Consider the following 17,921-nt stretch of genomic DNA (forward strand, 5'->3'; position numbering starts at 1 on the left):
CATGTGCACAATCTCGATGCTTCTGATGTCAGATCATCATCTCCCCCCCCTGGTCAGTTTCATGTTGTTCAACTCATGTATAACCTCAAGTGCTGAGGATGTATCCTGAGCTGCTTTTGATGGTTGAATCAGCCCAGTTGGAATCTGAAGAAACTGGGAGGTATTAGTGGGTGTGTGGGTTGGAATGACTGACTGTTACAGTATGGATGGCTGAGGGTGGGAATGAGGCACAAGGGTGGGGTAAAGATTTATCTTTGCGTTTGTGTGTGTGCATGAACTAAATCCTTTCTTGGGGGGGGGGGGGGGGGGGGGGGGCGGGCGGCATTCCCTGTACATCGTTTCTGAAGCAATGATGAATCGAAATGGAAAAACAAAAAAAGATAAATTAAAAACTCACAAAATCATAACTGCTTCCACCAAAACAACTGAAATGACTAAACTCCCTGACACACCGACGACAACGACAACCACAACAAGATGAGAGTCCCATGCTCAAGGTGGGTGGGAGCACATAACACGATACAGCAACACGTCACATAGGGTGGGGGTGCTTAAGATGAGGACATGCAATTGGACTCCTTACAGTAAATCTTTACAAAGAAATGTAGCATCATATTAACAGTTATGACACTTTAAAATCAACAGATCATATTCAAAACAGAACTTTTAGATGCATTAACAAACAAATATCTGAGATCCTCAACAAGTGATTAAATTATTATAGGCTTAAGCAAATCAAGCTCTGTTGAGTAGGTTAATTAGGTGAAAGGGTTTGCATACCCTCCAGACATTGTAGAACATTGGACTGATATTGTGTCCTTTTTTCATTTATATTTCCATATATGCCAGTAAGTTGGATCTGTTAAAATAAAGCCCAGGTGGGCAGCATATCTTCCCTGTCCTGTCATATTGTATCATGACAAAACATCCACTCATTAAATCCTTTAGTTTCACAGATAAACAAACAGACCTTCTCTCCGGACTCGTCCCTCCACCTCCTCTCCTCCTCCTGCTTTGCTCGCTCCTCCGCCTCCCGCTTACGAATCTCCTCCAGCTGTTGCTTACGCCTTCGTTCTTCGTCCTGCAACTGATCACACAACCACAAACGGGCACACACACGGGCGCACGCACACACACACAAACGGGCACACACGCACACACACACCAAAAGGCATGGAAACAAGGAAGGAATTAGTACAACATGAATCGCTGACATTCATACAAAAACTTGACTGACAGCTCTGTTTAACAGCTTGGACACTAGCGTCCATGTACATGTTGTGTGTAACGTGGCTCACAGGACTGCTCCGAAGGGTAGGAGCAGTGTGCACTGCAAACACAGCGCAGGCAGGCCGACACGCACGCAGACACACACGCGCCCTGCAGAACATGCAGACACCAACAACATGCAACAAAAAAGAAAGACAGCCCATATTTCAGCTACTTGAGGTGTGTGTTGATTTTGTTTCATACTAAAACATTAAAAGGTCCTTCTGAGAAGAGGAGAAATAAATCAGGCGTACCCGAAGTAGCTGCAAGATAAGTAGGCTTCTGCAGAAATATTCTGATGACAATCCAAACACACACCCAGTGGGATACGCTGACACACAAAACAAACAGACCCTCACTCTGGGGCTGGATGATGGCTAAAAGGTCAGTTCAACAAAATTACAAAACAACATATTTTGCCACCAATCCCTTGAGGATAGGATGGATATAAAATATTATTTTATATTAAATTGTATTTATCATAATCATCATCACCTCTATTCGTAATATCATACACAAATATATAAAAATAACTACTTATTTTTTTTCTAAAGAGGAGTTATAACTCTGCGACGTCAGTGAACTTTTGCTTCTGCATATGTAACATCTTGAAGGACAATAAGGGATTCAGTATAAATCTCTCAATATATCTTGCTTTGCTTTTCTCAAGATATTTTTTGGCCCAGCCGTACAGGCTGAAATGTGAGCGATAGAAACTGAACCAAATCCATCTGACCGACAAGGAACCAAACGAAAATATGTGTTTATGGTTTGGTTGATCAGACCCTTTAAAAAGAGAACAGAAGAGGCTCAGCTGGTCAAGCACAGATGGGTGAATGAACATGGACAACACGACATCAGGATGTGGCCCTGGCAGCCAGTGCCGGGGCCTCACAGTACTCTCATGCATGGATCTCCAACTGGACGGCCGCCGTGATGCATTCAGCCATGCAGGCACCACTCCCATGTGCACTCAAAACACCATCAAGAGCCTCAGCTCTGCTGCTCTACTAGAAGATATAATGGAAAGGTTAATTTAACCTCATTTGGATACACCAGAATTTCATAATGTTCAAGTTGTTGTTCACATGTTGTTTCACTAGCCCCCCTCCCCCAAGCAGTTGTTTTGAGTGGACAAAGAGATGGACAGCTTCCCCCAGCCAAATAACATCAACGTCCCAGCACGGCCTTAACATGGCCGAGAGCGCTCAAGGTAATTATGGGACACGCCCTGTCTCCAACCCTCAGCCCCCAACCACACGACCACAGTGCTCCAGATGGTTAGGGAGAGACGGATAGGAAACACAGAGAGGTGAGCGACTCAGAAAGGAAACAGTAAGTGATGTAAGGGCAGGGAGAGGATACTCATCATTAACAGGAAGAACATACCAAGTCTAGAACAGAGATAGCTGGGACAGCATTCTGCTGCTGCTGAAGAAAAAGACAGTAGTGTGAAACGGGGAACAGGTTGGTGGGGGTGGTGGGAGGAGGAAGGAGAGATTGAGGAGGAAAAAAAAAAGAAAAAGGAAAGGACCCGAAAGTGAAAACATTGTTTTGCCCCAATCCAAATAAGCACGGCTCGACCGAAGCGCTAATTAAAATACAACTCAATAAAGCTACGTACATGCTAAGTACTATTTTTTTTCCTACTTTTTGTTTTCCAAATGAAGTACCACTGCGGAACTGCATTGGGCTTTTGTAGCCTCTTGATACATTTTACTGTTCGTCTTTTGTTTTATTTGAACTTGATTTGAATAGCGGGCAACACGGTGGCGTGGTGGTTAGCACTGTCGCCTCACAGCAAGAAGGTCCTGTGTTCGACTCCGCCCAGTGGCCCTGTGTCTGCGTGGGTTCTCTCCGGGTTCTCGGGCTTCCTCCCACAGTCCAAAGACATGCTCTGGGGATCAGGTTGATTGGGGACTCTAAATTGCCCGTAGGTGTGTGAATGTGAATGGTTGTGTGTCTCTGTGTTAGCCCTGTGATTGGCTGGCGACCAGTCCAGGATGTACTCAGTCTCTCGCCCGAAGTTGGCTGGGACAGACTCCAGCCCCCCCGCGACCCTGTGTGCAGGATAAGCGGTGAATGGATGGATGGATGGATTTGAAAAGCAACAACTTTGCGTGCAAGAAACTTTTTTGTCCCATCTTATCAGAAGGATGGGTCTCACCACTGAATATATATATGAACTATTAAGATCCCAGCTTGTATCAATCTAATCATGCAAAAAACGGACCGGCAGGGACAGTATTATTACATTACAGGTCATTTCGCTGACGCTTTTATCCAAAGCAACTTACATTGCATTTTTTAAAATGTATTTTGGCATGGCTTTTTACATTTTTGCCCAGGGAGCAATTAGGGGTTAGGTGTCTTGCTCAGGGGACACTTTGACATGGAACATGGGGCAGCCGGGGCTCAAACCGCCAACCTTGTGGTCAAGCACACCCTCTCTACCCCTGCGACCCCCTGTATGATGCATACTGTAAATTTGAAGCACTCAACAGAGTTGAGATTATGATTATGAGCCTGTTGCTGCACAAATGACTGTCACAAAAATGAAATCATCTTCTGTTTTTGTTTTTCCCCAACTCATTCAGACTCAGACCCTCAACTCAGCCTAAAGGCTTCCGTGTAAACGCACAGCTACAGCCATAAAAAGAGCTTTTTGGAACGGCATCCTATGGAATCCAGAAGATCAGTTTAAAAGTATGTTATTACAGAAAGAAGAAAGTAAACTGACCACATGAAGCAACCATCAATCCCACACTCAAGCCCCACCCTCACAGAATCAACCGTTTCGAGCTACACCCTTCCACATCCATCACAGCCACTCACACAGAAACGTTAAGGAGAGAAGGCTGCGCCAGAATTAAAAAAAAAAATAACAATTTTTGGAAGCAACAGGAATTTCCAGAAACATTTATGGAATCTTGAAAGTCATTTTAGCTACACGCCATTTCTCTAGAATACAGAATGAAACAAGACGAGAAGAAATGATCATACCGTCCTTCCCTTGACATTATCCAGAATTATCTAATTCAATAATCAGGTAATCCAAATCCTCTCCAACTTTGTTTAATTTCTTTAATATGTGTAATTAAGACTTGGGGTTGATGGTTCATATTATTCATTTGCATAATATGAAAGAGATGCTGGATACAAGTGATTAAAGTAGTAACCGCTTTAAACTAATTTCACAAGTTGTTTTTACAAAATGACGCAACGGTTTGCTATAAATCATGAACTGCTATTGCTCGCTTAGTGCTGAGTGTAGGAACCAGAATCTACAGGGAACACAAATCATGACACACTACCTGTCGTACCAAAATTCACAGTTATATCCACATGAAGGGAATACCGCATTAACAACCCCCTCACCAGCCCACCCAAAGCACCCATCCACCCCTCCAGCAAATCAGATTGAAGCAGCTTAGCATGGCAAAGCGATGAGAGAAGCATGTTGCAGATGCACACTGCAGACCCTTCATAGTAGAGCCACACAGGAATCTATTTCTCCTCTTTAGCATTTGAAAGATGGCTTCTCCCCACATCAGCCTGACTTCCTGTGTCTCCCCCCTCTTTGCGTGATGAGCTACAGATTTATCTCTTAACATAGAGCTGAATAATATTTTAAGTCAGATAATTTCAGCAAAAACAGATTTCCTGTCTTTCTCTGAATTCAGCAAATTTTCGTTTTCACTCTCTCTTTTCACTCACCCTCAGCATGACCCGCCTACTTTCTATATCCTTTTCCCACCCGCACGCACCACCATCCACTGACCACCAACCCCATCTCACCCTGGCTCTCTTCTCAGCCTCCAGCCTCTGCATGATCATCATGGTGTCCACTTCCTCGTCGTCCTCCTCCTCCTCGTCCTCGTCGCTATGCTTGGACTCCTGCAGTCGTTTCTGGAACTGCCACTCCAGCATCAGCTTCCTCAAACGGTCGCTTTCCTCTGCTGTCCGCTCCGGCTTTGACTGAAAAACAACGTGTTACAACTGTTATTTGTAAATCCATAGTGTGTGTGTGTGTGGGGGGGTCGGGGGGGATACGTTCTCCCATCCTATGAATGGAGCTTAAATTGAGTCTACCTGCAGCTCCTGGATCTCTTTGTCCAGCAGGTCGACGATGTGAAGTTGCTGCTGCTTCTCGGCCTTCTCGCGGGCATCTCGTTTCCATGGGTCTGGAGACAGACTGTCACTGGACGTCGGGTCCTTACTGATGGTGATGTACTGCAGGTCTCGCCTCTCGATGGTCCGTGGCTGCTGCTGCGGCAACAGGTCCCTGATCACCGTGTCCATGCCTAACAGTAAATTACATTTAGTTTCAGCATTTCAACAGGATTCTTGAGGTCCTTATCAGGAGACGTTTGGACTTGAAAGTGTTACCCGGGTTAGAGGTACTGGCGGGGGGAGGAACAGCTGACCGAGGCAGGCTGGACAGCTTGTCCGGTCTGGATGGAGGAGGTGGGGGCTGAGGCTGTGGGGGGATATAGGGCTGGGGCGGGGCCACGGAAGGCAGAGGGGGCTGGTGGTGTGGAGGAGGCATGGACCCGCCGTTGTTGTGAGGTTGGACGGGCATGACGGGGTTGGCGCGGATCTGACCCAGCTTCCTCTCTTGCTCTCTCCTCTTCCTCTCCCTGGCAAATCATCAGCATTTATTTATTTATTAGTGTGAAAGTCATGAATTTGATCAACCTTTCCTCTTCCTTTGTATGTTACATAAAGTCTATTGTGAGCGGCTGATTTCTGGTTCTGAATTAATATCTTTGTTTTACGAGTTAACGCGTCTTTCACTTTTTCTAAAACCGCCTACATAAAATGTTCATGTGTGTGTGGCATTATTTGGCTTGCTAAATCTAATAAAGCATGAATAAAAATGACAAACGAACCCCCACCTCTCTTCTTCTAGCCGCGCTTTCTCCTTCTCATACCAGCGTTGTTGCTCCTCACGTTTCTTGCGGTCAGCAGCTTGCTGGGCCGCTACGAAATTAATGGCGGTGGGAGGCGGCGGGAGCGGCAACTCCGGTTGGGGCTCGTAAGCGTCGTAGGCGTCGGGGTAAGCGGCCGGTGGGGGGGGTGGAGGAGGGGGCAGGTCCGACCGAGACGGCGTCTGGGCCGGATGCTGCGGCACAGCGTGGGGAGCGTTGGGCGTCTTCCATCGGCCCGGTCCAGTCTTCTGGTTCGGGGTCTTGTTTGAGGAGGACGAGGATGCCGAAAAGTTCAGGTGCTCCTGGCTCGACGTGGATGACTCCACTGAGGAGGACACCTGCGGCTGAGAGGCCCAGTGGTCAGGACCACCGACACCTGGGGACACACCAGCAGTCAGTGGTCGTCTGCAGATAGGAGACTAGAGAGGTTCTCAAATGGGGGTACGTGTACCCCCGTGGCTACGTGGGGGCACTGCAGGTGGGGACGTAAGATTTTTTTTTAAATTAATATATATAATTAATTTTTTAGGGCAGCGATTCCCAAAGTGTGGGCCACTGGTGGGCCCACTGGTGGGCCGCGAATGTACTGCATGCGGGCCGAGAGAGGTCATTTACAATAAATGAAAAAAATGTTTTTAATTTTCAATATTGAAAAGTTTGAAATCAATATAAAATTATTTATGATTTAAATTACGTGTTATTGCGGCCTTGATTCTTGCCTTGCCCTTTTGGATCAGTTTGCTGTGTATATAGTTGTACATTAAACCTATTTGTAACACTATATTGTGCAGGGAAGTAGGGAGTTTGGACATTTTCTTTCTTTTTGTCATCTGTTTTTGTTAGATAGGGAGTTAGGGAAGAACGGTGTATATGTATTTATTTTTTGTTTGCTTAGGTTAGTTAGTTTCCTTTTAAAAGTAAGAGGTCTTAAATATAAATAAAAAGTTCAAAAAAAAAAAAAAAGTAAGAGGTCTTTTGTATTTTATTTTGGCCCTGTTGGCTCCTCAAGCTGTTCTCCCAGCCCCAAATAAATACAAAAAAAACAAACGCAAAGTTGGATAGTGGGCTCGCTCTTTTCTGTTGCGTCCTGGTCGTAACATTTGGGTTGCAAATTTCTGTATTTTACTTAAAACGGTTGATAAGATACAAAACGCACATCTTTTTCTCAGTAGTATAAGTATTGGTACAATTCTAGCGGCACATTAGTTATGTGAAACATTAATTGATGAATCGCAAACAATTTAAACAAACAGATTAATAAAACAATAAGGCTCTCGCTCGAAACGGCTGCTCTTGTCCGCCTGTCGTTATTCAACAAAAGGCGCCGCCAAACAAAACAATGTCAAATGGGGCGCCCTCTTGTAGTATTAAAGTAAATATATATGAGCTCTGGAGAAAATTGTATATAAAACATACATTGTTGGTTAATACATTTTTAATCAGTTAAATTCTTAAGGTCATTTAATCATCCCTAGTTTATGTTTTGATCAGAGTTGTGATTAAAGGTTTGGGTGGGCCACAAAAGATTTTCAGATTTCAAATTGGGCCGCGGCATTTTTGATTTTGGGAACCGCTGTTTTAGGGGGTAAATCACTAAAACAATGTTAAGAACCACTGGACTCTCACCTCCTGGTGGACCTCTCTGATAGTCCAGGTCCCTGTGCTGGTAGTCCTGCTGGTAGTGCGGCTGCATGCGCTCGTCTGGCCTCAGACCTCCTGGTGGAGGGTACAACTCCTCCTGGGAGTGGTTTATACGCTGGGAAAAGATGAAGATATTGAGTAAGCGAAAAAGGGGCAACAAATCAACATATTTAGTTGAACAATTCAAACAAATTCAGACATCCCCATTGTCTATTGACAACAATAACAAGAAGAAAGATATATCTGTATATATGCCTACTTTCATTTCTAAAATACTCAGAAGTGAGTTATTGATTCATTCAAATATTCATGATGGTATTTTATGGGATTATGTCCGATGCTGCTCCACCTGCATGCTGCTGTTGTTGTGAATGTTGTCGACCACGGGGAGACGTTCCCTGTCCTCCACGCCCTGCCAGTGCTGCGAGGGCCCCTGTCCCGGAACAACAACAACCCGATCCTGGCTCTTGGAGGCCGGGATGGTGAAGTACTCCCTGGGGTAGGTCTGGGTGGGGATGGGGTAGGCCTCAGGACGGGGAGGGGAAGGCTCATCCTGGTCAAGCAATAAAGAAAAGAGGAAGAGACAGATTAGTGTGTGGAGAGAAAGCATGTGGGACACCCTCCCAACACCAAACAGGCTTCTCATCAAGATGCCCCGGCCTTCCTTGCTGCAGGTACTTACGTCTGCACACAGGTTCCCGGTAGAGACGGAGGTGATCTTGGTGCCGGGTCCTCCGGGGTAAACTGCTTTTCCTGCAGGGCTCTGGCCCTGATCTGATGGTGGAGCAAGAGAGACAAGTGTTGTTAGTACAGTCAGAAGTAGGAATGTTCAAAACTAATCTTTGAACTTTCAACTGTTACTACCTTCATTTTAAACAAATATGAATATTTGTTTCAATTTATTTATGTAAAAAAAAAATACAGGTGAAGAGCTCCTCGGTGCTATCAGTGTGTGTGTATTATGCACAGCGAGTCTAATCTAATCAACATGTTGCTATTTCTGAACAAAAAACAGTGGACGAGCAGTTTGTTATGAAAACATTCCAATCAAAGTGTACTGGAGTCCTTAATAAGATTTTGGGAAAAACTCACTGCCAAATTGAGTGTTAGATTTAAAACCATTTCATGCTCAGTGTACTTTATACAGTTGTCACGGCTGTCACCGTGGTCTGTATTTCTCCGTCTTGTCTTGCCTGTACCAAGTAGGCTGTGCGGCCCCGTGGACTGAAGCCCCGCCTACTTCCTAGTTTCGGTGGAGCTCTGGCAGGATCACTCCAGCTCCACCCATTGGTCCGCCCTGTCCCAGCGCACCCAATGGCACGTCACCACCTCAGCCTTACCTCCAGCTCTTAAAGAGAGCCCACCAGTGGCTCGCGGCAGCTCGTCACGGCCAGTTGACTTGTGTGCCTCCTGTGTGCGTATTTGTGTGCAACTGAGTGAAGTACTGCGTTTTTGGTTCTCGTGTGTTTTTACCAGCACGGGGCTGGCAAAAGGGGGGAGTTAGGGCAAGAGTCGATACTGATTCACCACACGTAGTTTTTGTGCCTGTTAGTTTCATAGGTGTAGTGGGTGCTGTGCTCTGTGTGCTTTTTGGTAAGAGCCCACCGTTTGTTTAAATGTATATTCGGGCATAGTCCTCCTTTTGGGGTACTCTTTTATTTAACTTGGTTTGTCTTTTTCACAGCACCCTCATCCACCCTCCTTTTGTTTGTTGTTACATGCTTGTCTTCCTCTGGTTCCCAATAAACCATACCTTTTACGACCGACCAGGTTCTGTCCATATGTTTATGGTCCCCTCACCCCTAGACCACCTGGGGGTCGTAACATATATGGGGGCTCGTCCGGGATCCCTTTCTAGAGGAATCCCAATTGGCCCAAGATTGGTCGTGTAGTAAATTTGTGTGACTAGCCGGAGCGGAGTACGGTAACGAGGTGCCGCTTGCCTGAGTGAGGGACTCATGGCCACTTCCCAGTTTGACCTTGAAGCTTTCCTAAGCCAGCCCTCAGTGGAGCAGTTTAATGTGTGTCGGAAAGATGATTTGCTCCAGTTAGCAGCCCACTTTGGCATCTCTGTTCCCAAAACTATTCTTAAAAGGGTGTTGAAACCTTTGCTATCGTTAGCATTAGTCGAGAGGGGGATAATTGTAGTGCCAGACCTGCCAGAGAAGGAGCTCATGTTCCCGGTTGCTGGTTCAGCTGCCAAAGGGGAGGTCACGCCTACCCCTGACCGTGCTACAGACGTATCGGATACCGACAGAGCAGGTGAGAGGCCTGCGACTCCTTTCACCCTGCCCAGGTTTGATCCTTCCTCTGTCAGCAGTGCTCACTCGCTAGGAGGAGCGCGGCTAAAGGTTCGCCTTGCCCGCCTCCAGTATGACGCACAAGACAGGGAACGCCAGATGCATTTCCAACTTGAGGTACGGCGAATGGAGATTGAGGCTGACCAGGCGGTGCGACTGCGGACGCTAGAGCTCGAGAGCGCCAACGCAGCCATGGCTGGTGGGGCCACGGGTTCTGGTGGTACAGCTTCTCTCCCGCACTCATCCAAATTGGACTCGGTAAGTCCAGGATTTGATGTTGGCAAAAATATTGCTTTAGTACCTTGCTTCCGAGAAGCTGAAGTGGACTTGTACTTTCAAGTTTTTGAGCAAATAGCCTTGGCATTAAAATGGCCGCCTGAGGTCTGGTCTTTATTGTTGCAGTGCAAGCTACAAGGCAAAGCACAGGAGGCTATCGATTCCCTATCGGTAGAGGATAGTACAGATGAGATAGTTAAATCAGCAATCTTGCGAATTTATGAGCTTGTGCCCGAAGCTTACCGACAAAAATTCTGGTCACATAAGAAACCAGCAACGCAAGTTACACAGAGTTTGCCCGAGAGAAAACCATACTCTTTGACCGGTGGCTTGCGTCATCTAGTGTAGCTGGGTTCAGTGCACTCTGGGAACTTTGCTTAGTAGAGGAGCTTAAACGCTGTCTACCAGAACGCATAGTGATGTACTTAAATGAACAAAAAGTGTTAACGTTATCTGCTGCAGCTACGTTAGCGGATGAGTACATGCTAATTCACAAACCAGCCTTTCCTCAGGTTGTAGACAGTGCCCGCCGCGGAGATCTAAACCAGTCTAATCCTCCTAGGCACCCCAGTCTGAAGGAAGAAGAGCGCCGTTGTTTTTATTGTCATAAGAGTGGACATGTTATTGCTGATTGTATGACTTTGAAACGCAAAGATCAGCTGTCATCGCGTGTGCATCAGCCCAAAGGTGTCGGGTTAATTAACGATTCGCAAAGCCCTAAACTAAACTGCGACAACCAAAGTGAGGTTGATGCCTGTTTTCGCCCATTTGTACTCGAAGCCCTTATTTCACTGACAGGATTGCCAGCAGACCAGCAGTCTGGTAAAGTGCTACGAGACACCGCCAGTTCCCTATCAGTTGTGTTGGCTTCTGCGTTACCCTTTTCAGCTGAATCCGCTTGTGGATTCGCGTCCATCTTAAGGGGCATTGAAATGGGATATGTGCCTCGGCCTGTGCATAAGGTACACATCCAGTCTGATCTCGTCAGTGGGTTTTTCCCAGCAGCAGTGTGTGATGAACTTCCCATACAGGGTATTGTGCTGCTCCTGGGAAATGACATAGCCGGGGGTAAAGTTACTCCAACTTTGGAAGTGTGCGATGTACCAAGGGTTCCTAGCTGCGGCACCGAGTTACCCAAAGTATTTCCGGCCTGTGTCGTCACTCGTGCGCAGGCACGCCAGTTGGCGTGTGAGTCGGATATTTCGCTAGCTGGTACAGTGTTTTGTGAGCCTTTTCAGACCGCTGATTCAACTCCAGTGACGGAGCCAGCGTTGGTGAGTGCGAGACCGAAACGTCCCCTTCCTCCCCACCACTGCCAGCTACAAGAGAACGCTTGGCCGTGGCTCAGAGAGAGGATCCAACCTTACGGGCCTGCTTCAGTGTTGCGACATTTCTTCTGGCCTGGGTTGAAGACAGATACAGCTACGTTTTGCCTGTGCATCCGTACCGTGCAGCATCCGTACCGTGCAAATCTAATGAGGCGTGATGTAATGAAAGGTGAGGTAGAGTACCTCCTTCAGCATGGCCTTGCCAAGCCTAGTTCCAGTCCATGGAGTTCTCCATGTCTTGTGGGAAAGAAGTCTGATGGTTCACCGAGATTTATCACAGATTTTAGAAAAGTTAATGCCGTCACTGTGCGTGATTCGTATCCCTTGCCGCGGATGGAAGATTGCGTTGATGCCCTCGGTACAGCCGTGTTTGTGAGCAAACTAGATCTCTTAAAAGGATACTGGCAAGTCCCTCTTACTGAGCGTGCATCTGAGATCTCAGCCTTTGTGACTCCAGATGACTTTTTACAGTACACTGTGATGGCCTTTGGGATGTGCAACGCTCCCGCTACCTTCCAGAGATTAATAAACACAGTGCTAGCCGGTGTTAGAAACCGTAATGCCTATATGGATGATCTCATTATCTACTCAAATACCTGGGAGAGTCACATGCTCACCCTCTTGGAAGTGTTTTCCCGCCTTGCCCACGGCAACCGTACCATTAACCTCGCTAAATGTGAGTTTGGGAAGGCCACTTTGACCCATCTAGGCCGTCAAGTTGGCCAAGGTTCGTCCAGTGTAGGCAAAAGTGGAAGCTATTGCTTCAAGTCCAGTTCCAGCCACTCGTAAAGCGTTGCGCTCGTTTCTCGGTCTGGCTGGTTACTACAGAGCTTTTTGTAGGAACTTCTCGTCTGTGGTCGAACCGTTGACCAGGTTGCTTAGCCCTAAAGTCGACTTTGTGTGGACCCCAGAGTGTCAAGTAGCGTTCGATAGTGCTAAGTCCCTCTGCCACGCTCCCGTCCTGGCTGCCCCAGACTTTTCAAAGTCTTTTAAGCTAGAGGTGGAAGCCAGCGCTCTGGGACCTGGTGCCGTGCTTCTGCAGGAAGATGTAGAGGGTATAGACCATCCTGTATGTTACTTTTCGAAGAAGTACAACAGCCATCAGCTTAACTATTCGACCATCGAAAAAGAGACCCTTGCTTTGTTGTTGGCCTTACAGCATTTTGAGGTCTATGTGGGTTCCAGCTCTCTGCCGGTGGTGGTTTACACGGACCACAACCCACTCATGTTTCTGGCCCGTATGTACCACCATAACCAGAGACTTATGAGGTGGGCCTTAATGGCACAGGAATACATCCTGGGGATACGGCACAAGAAAGGTCCAGAGAACATTATTGCAGATGCCTTATCCAGACTGCAAACCTAATACAGCAGCAATGTGTTTGAGTCTAGACTGTCAAATTCCAAAACTTGGTTTGTCTTTTTCACAGCACCCTCATCCACCCTCCTTTTGTTTGTTGTTACATGCTTGTCTACCTCTGGTTCCCAATAAACTGTACCTTTTACAACCGACCAGGTTCTGCCCATATGTTTATGGTCCCCTCACCCCTGGGGGTCGTAACACAGTCCAACAACATAGAGACACATGCACAAGACAGAGAAGACACATTCCGTAGTAACTGTCCGACCGGAATAAAGGCTGTGGCAGGTAACGGAGCTTACTGGCTACGTTAGGGCTGGAGCGGTGGTCGGCTCGGTTCTTGAAAAGTCTATCCTCTCCACTCATCTTCTTTGGTTCGGGGTAAGAGTCCCAGCCGCCCTGCGGACTCTCAGGTGAGCCGTTCTGCACAGAGTTGTTGTACAGCTCAAAGCCTTCACTCTTTGGTCGCAGTTTCCCGTTCTTGTCACGGCCTCGGTCTGATGCTGGAGAGAGAAAGGGGAGAGAATGGATGTGCGACACGTCTACACCTTTTCTGTGTATTTTCAGGCTTTTCTATCACATACTAACCCAGAGGTACTTATTTTGTTTATTTTGAAAACATGCTATAGCTTTTCTTTTAGTTTCTATCCATTTCTCTCCTCCCCTCTTACACAGCAGTACATTTCTTTGCTTTCGCATGCCCCGTGCTGGGTCCACTGTGACCTATTGTTCTGTCGGTAAGACTGGAGAAGTATCTCGTACAACCGCTGTTTCAAAACATCTGGCCCGTCCCTGCAAGTGCACCAACGTCTTTCCCTTCTGTGTACCTAGTTTTGTTTCCCAGAGTCTGTGAGAATCTACACTTCTCCGTGTCCAGTTTCCTCTCATTAAGTTTACTGAAGAATGATCAGCGTCCTTCACAGCCCTGTGGTTCAATTTCACTGCTCTGGCAAACGCAGCGTGGTGAGGGAATTTGGGAGAAACACTCATTTAGCATCATTCTGGACTGCTGGCCAGGCCGGCCGCAGGACTTCCTTAATGAATCTCAGGTCACATTCCATCAAACACGAGACCAGCACACAGCCAGACAAGCCAGTAAACTCTATGCCGTGTGCTTGTGTGTGTGTGTGTGGACACACATGCAGATTGTCTCAGACGCTCACACATAATTGACTCCGGCCTTAAACACTCATTATGTCCTTTAGTCTGCAAGCTGTTTTTACAGCGCTGCAGAGAAGACAACAAGGACACACTGTCTGGACAAGTCGGCTTCCCCCCTTTCATTCACATCACTGCCGATAACGGAGCGTGTGCTGACAGTAGTCCATTCATGACAACTAAGTCCAAGTTAAACAGCATCAATGGGAGAGTTTTAGAAAGTCAAACCTAGGACTTATGATCTTCTTAAATATATCAAGTTTAGGACTTTTGTGATGTGCTTGATTGTTAAAGGACAGTTTTATATTCAAATTGGAAGTAAAGCCATATGTGTTTATTATTATTATTATATACACAGCTTTTTTGGACTAATCAAAAATTCATAATGAAATCAAAAGTTAAGACATTTCCTCAAAATCACAATATAAAAAAAGAAATTAATATTATAACAACAAATTCAATGCCTTAGTTTAGTTGTTTCCTCAATTGAGGCAATTTTATGTTTTCAAGGGAAGCCTTAAAATACAAAACATCATGTAACTGTAAAATGAGAAGAAACTAAACTAGTTTAGAGGCCTCTGTAAACATTTTGCAGGTGTATATCTGTGAGTGTGTGAGTGCGTATGTGTGCGCTCACCTCTTTGCATCATGGGGCTGGGCTGGTTAAGGAGAGTGGCCAGTCCGTGGTAAATGGCTCCCTGCTTGGCGACCTCCAGAGTCACAACTGAGCCCGTCCTCGTCATCAGCTCCGCTGCCCTGAGGAGGGAGAGGGGAGGGGGGGTTTGAGGGAGGGAGAAAGCAAGAGCATGAATATGGAACTCAACGTCAACAGAGCTGATAGTATGTTTCCGTCTGTTGGTGTAGGCATACTATTTCTACAATATAGAATCAATATTGATAATATTCCATTTAGCTGCAATGATATTTTATAAGGTCTATAAAGGTGATCATAAAATTGCATTAAGTCATCTAAATAACAGTGTGCACTGTAGCGTTTAATCATATTGTCCGGTGTTGGTCAAAGTACTCCTATCTGGTACTTAAGCTAAATTAGCGCTGGAAAATACAAAATCCTAAATACATTCTATAAGCAGAGGACCAGCAGATCACACATCAAGTAATGCGCTACATGCGTTTGATTGGATAGAAGTCGGGGAATGCAACATCCACTGCTTGATGCTGAGCAGAGAACCGGCTCTAAACCCACGTTTGGAAACACGCCAGTCTTAACCTGCAGGACAGGTGATGACCACAGGAAGACTGATCTTTCAATAAAGAGCATGTCACCGGAGTCTAATTCCATGTATGCGTCAGCATACGTGGGAGTTATAACGGTAAGAGACCACACAGAACACCAGGCCTGCACATGCTGAGGGAGAGAGGAAAAACTCTTCATCTGGGTGGGCTGGTAGCCACCGAGCACTTCACAGCTGTTTGCAAAACAAACACACCCTTTTTCTGCATGGTCTTTGGAAAAATGTTATTTTTTACAAGGAAATTTTCACGCCAAAATGCTTTTAGGGTGTTGAACCACAAGATGTCGCACAATGTGGTTATCATCTGACGTCAGGTCAAGTATATTTAACTTTTAAATGTTTTTAAGAGAATCCATTATATATAGAATCCAATTGGAGTTTGTTATGGGCATGATCAAGAATACGTCAACACGGTGTGGTAAGTGGTTGATGATTAAAAAAAAAAAATCCCAGTCTCCCTCGTGGTGGAATTTTTTTATATGGACATTATGATTAGCTTTCAAGCATTTCAGCTGGGATTTCCAATTCTGCTAAAGGAAATCCGCATAAGACGACAATTAGGTGGCAGCACATTACAGGATTTCTGAACACTGCAGCCAACCAACCACACACAACACACAGACACACACACACACACATCGTCAGTACTCGGGAGGGTTGACTACAGATTGGATGCTGTATTTACCTCTCTTGTGATAAACCAACCAAGCTGCGCCCGTCCACGCTCAGCAGCTGGTCACCTGCAGCCAAACGGCCGTCCTGCAATAACACACACGCCACAGCATGAGTCCTTGGGCGTCTTTTCACTCAAACGTTTCGGTTATGGTTCAAGCCTTTGTGTGCGTGTACACCAACCACATCAGCTGCTCCTCCTTTGACAACCGACTTAACGTAGATGCCCAGCTTCTCCTGACCAGCACCCTAGAGAGAGAGAGAGAGAGAAAGCGAGAAAGATAGAGAAAGATTAATTAATAAGGCAACAAGAAAACATGGCACAAACATGTATATGCAGAAAACATAAGCCGTTATATTAAAAACAATGAAGAAGGGGAAAGGGAGCATTTCTGAGGATTATTGGGGCAGGAGTTTGGTAATTCTACAACAGGAAATGTAACTTCCCGTAAGCGTTGCTAATAGAACATTGGGGGCTCATATTAACAACTCATTGGCTTGAAGGGAGTCCAGCACCGCTAGGAATTTGAAAACACATTTTATTACCCAGTAATTCTAGATTGCAGACACTGAACACAGAAGGGACGGATTAGAAAACTATTGTATTCTGAACACAGACGCTTTTATCCAAAAGTTCACAAACGTGTCAAACTGGAACATTGAGACATTTTTAGAGCTCGAACAGTCACCAGTGTTCTTATCTCCCTTCTCTTGTATTCTGGGGTTTGCTGCTGAACTCAAACAATCAAATCTACCGGAATCTGTTTATTTTCTCTAAACCAAATCCTTTCTACACCAAGAAGCACCCGAGCATCAGAGAAAAGAGATTCAGATGAAAAGAATGAAAAGGGAGAGTGTGTGTGTGTGTGGTATTCTTGTGAAGCGGGGAGGTGGTTTACAGTGCAGAAAAGTGCAGGCATGTTATCGGACAAATCCCACGCTTTCTGACTTGACATGAAACCCCAGAAATATTTGCTTCATCAAGAAACAGCCGTTCTAAATGTGAAACTACCTTTACACTTAAACACTTCCATGATTAAAAATCAATTAGTTGGTTTGTCTAAAGCCTGAACCGAAGAGAAAAATGAAACATCTCATCTTGTACATCGACTGTGAGACTCGCTTCTACTTTTGAAGCAGTGGGCGTGAAGAACGCCTCACACAATGAGCTTCAGACGGCAAAACATCCGAGACATTAACAGCCACAGCAGGTCTATGAACTTGCTCATAAAACAAGGACTGGGTTAAAACACTTCTAATTGCTGATATTCATCAGACCTGGCACCATGGCTCAGATAGAGAGAGAAGGGGTGCGTGTGTGTGTGTGCATGCAAAACCACAACTTGTAAAGTAAAAGCCGGGTTAAACTCAGGTTAATAGCTTTTAATTTGTGCGGGTGACATGTACTAACTGTTTTATCAGCTGTGGTGCAGAGGATAAGGATGACAGTTTTCCCTCAGTTCAATTCTAGACTTTTTTTGATCACACCTCATCCTCACTCTTACACTGGTCAAAGAATACGATTACTTATGAAGTACATGAACGTGTATACAACTATATTTCAGTTTTTCTCAGCTCATAATAACAAAAGATCAAGTAATAAGTCATCAGGTAATGCCACACGAGTCCACATAAGTGCTGACACTTGTCATTTCAATAAATTAATTCCAAAATAATCTAATGAGTAAAAGGTAGAGTTTACAGTTTGTGGTTTGCTCAGTACGAGTTGA

The 17,921-nt window shown here is 45.6% G+C and overlaps 1 protein-coding gene across 45 annotated transcripts in view; it reads right to left on the reverse strand.

The window, feature by feature from the left end:
* afdna (afadin, adherens junction formation factor a) overlaps window positions 1-17,921 on the reverse strand; it is a 91,027-nt gene that overhangs the window by 6,849 nt on the left and 66,257 nt on the right. For 12 of the 45 annotated variants that reach the window (XR_013453327.1, XM_078092979.1, XM_040159919.2 and 9 more), the window contains 13 exons: window positions 16,375-16,440; window positions 16,205-16,278; window positions 14,901-15,019; window positions 13,408-13,608; window positions 8,524-8,615; window positions 8,191-8,394; window positions 7,827-7,956; window positions 6,162-6,576; window positions 5,659-5,909; window positions 5,362-5,573; window positions 5,068-5,247; window positions 2,659-2,700; window positions 971-1,087 (listed from right to left, as the gene is read on the reverse strand). Coding sequence is in view for 44 of the 45 variants with exons in the window: in XM_078092979.1 (XP_077949105.1) it covers window positions 971-1,087; window positions 2,659-2,700; window positions 5,068-5,247; window positions 5,362-5,573; window positions 5,659-5,909; window positions 6,162-6,576; window positions 7,827-7,956; window positions 8,191-8,394; window positions 8,524-8,615; window positions 13,408-13,608; window positions 14,901-15,019; window positions 16,205-16,278; window positions 16,375-16,440 (2,103 nt within the window). In the remaining variant the exon portion in view is untranslated. Of the gene's footprint in view, window positions 1-970; window positions 1,088-2,658; window positions 2,701-3,154; window positions 3,330-5,067; window positions 5,248-5,361; window positions 5,574-5,658; window positions 5,910-6,161; window positions 6,577-7,826; window positions 7,957-8,190; window positions 8,395-8,523; window positions 8,616-13,407; window positions 13,609-14,900; window positions 15,020-16,204; window positions 16,279-16,374; window positions 16,441-17,921 lie in introns of those variants that run through there. The other 33 variants (XM_040159926.2, XM_078092991.1, XM_078092985.1 and 30 more) reach the window with 6 other exon arrangements.

This window comes from Gasterosteus aculeatus, chromosome 18, assembly GCF_964276395.1.
Source record: "Gasterosteus aculeatus chromosome 18, fGasAcu3.hap1.1, whole genome shotgun sequence".
NCBI classification, from domain to species: Eukaryota; Metazoa; Chordata; class Actinopteri; order Perciformes; family Gasterosteidae; genus Gasterosteus; species Gasterosteus aculeatus.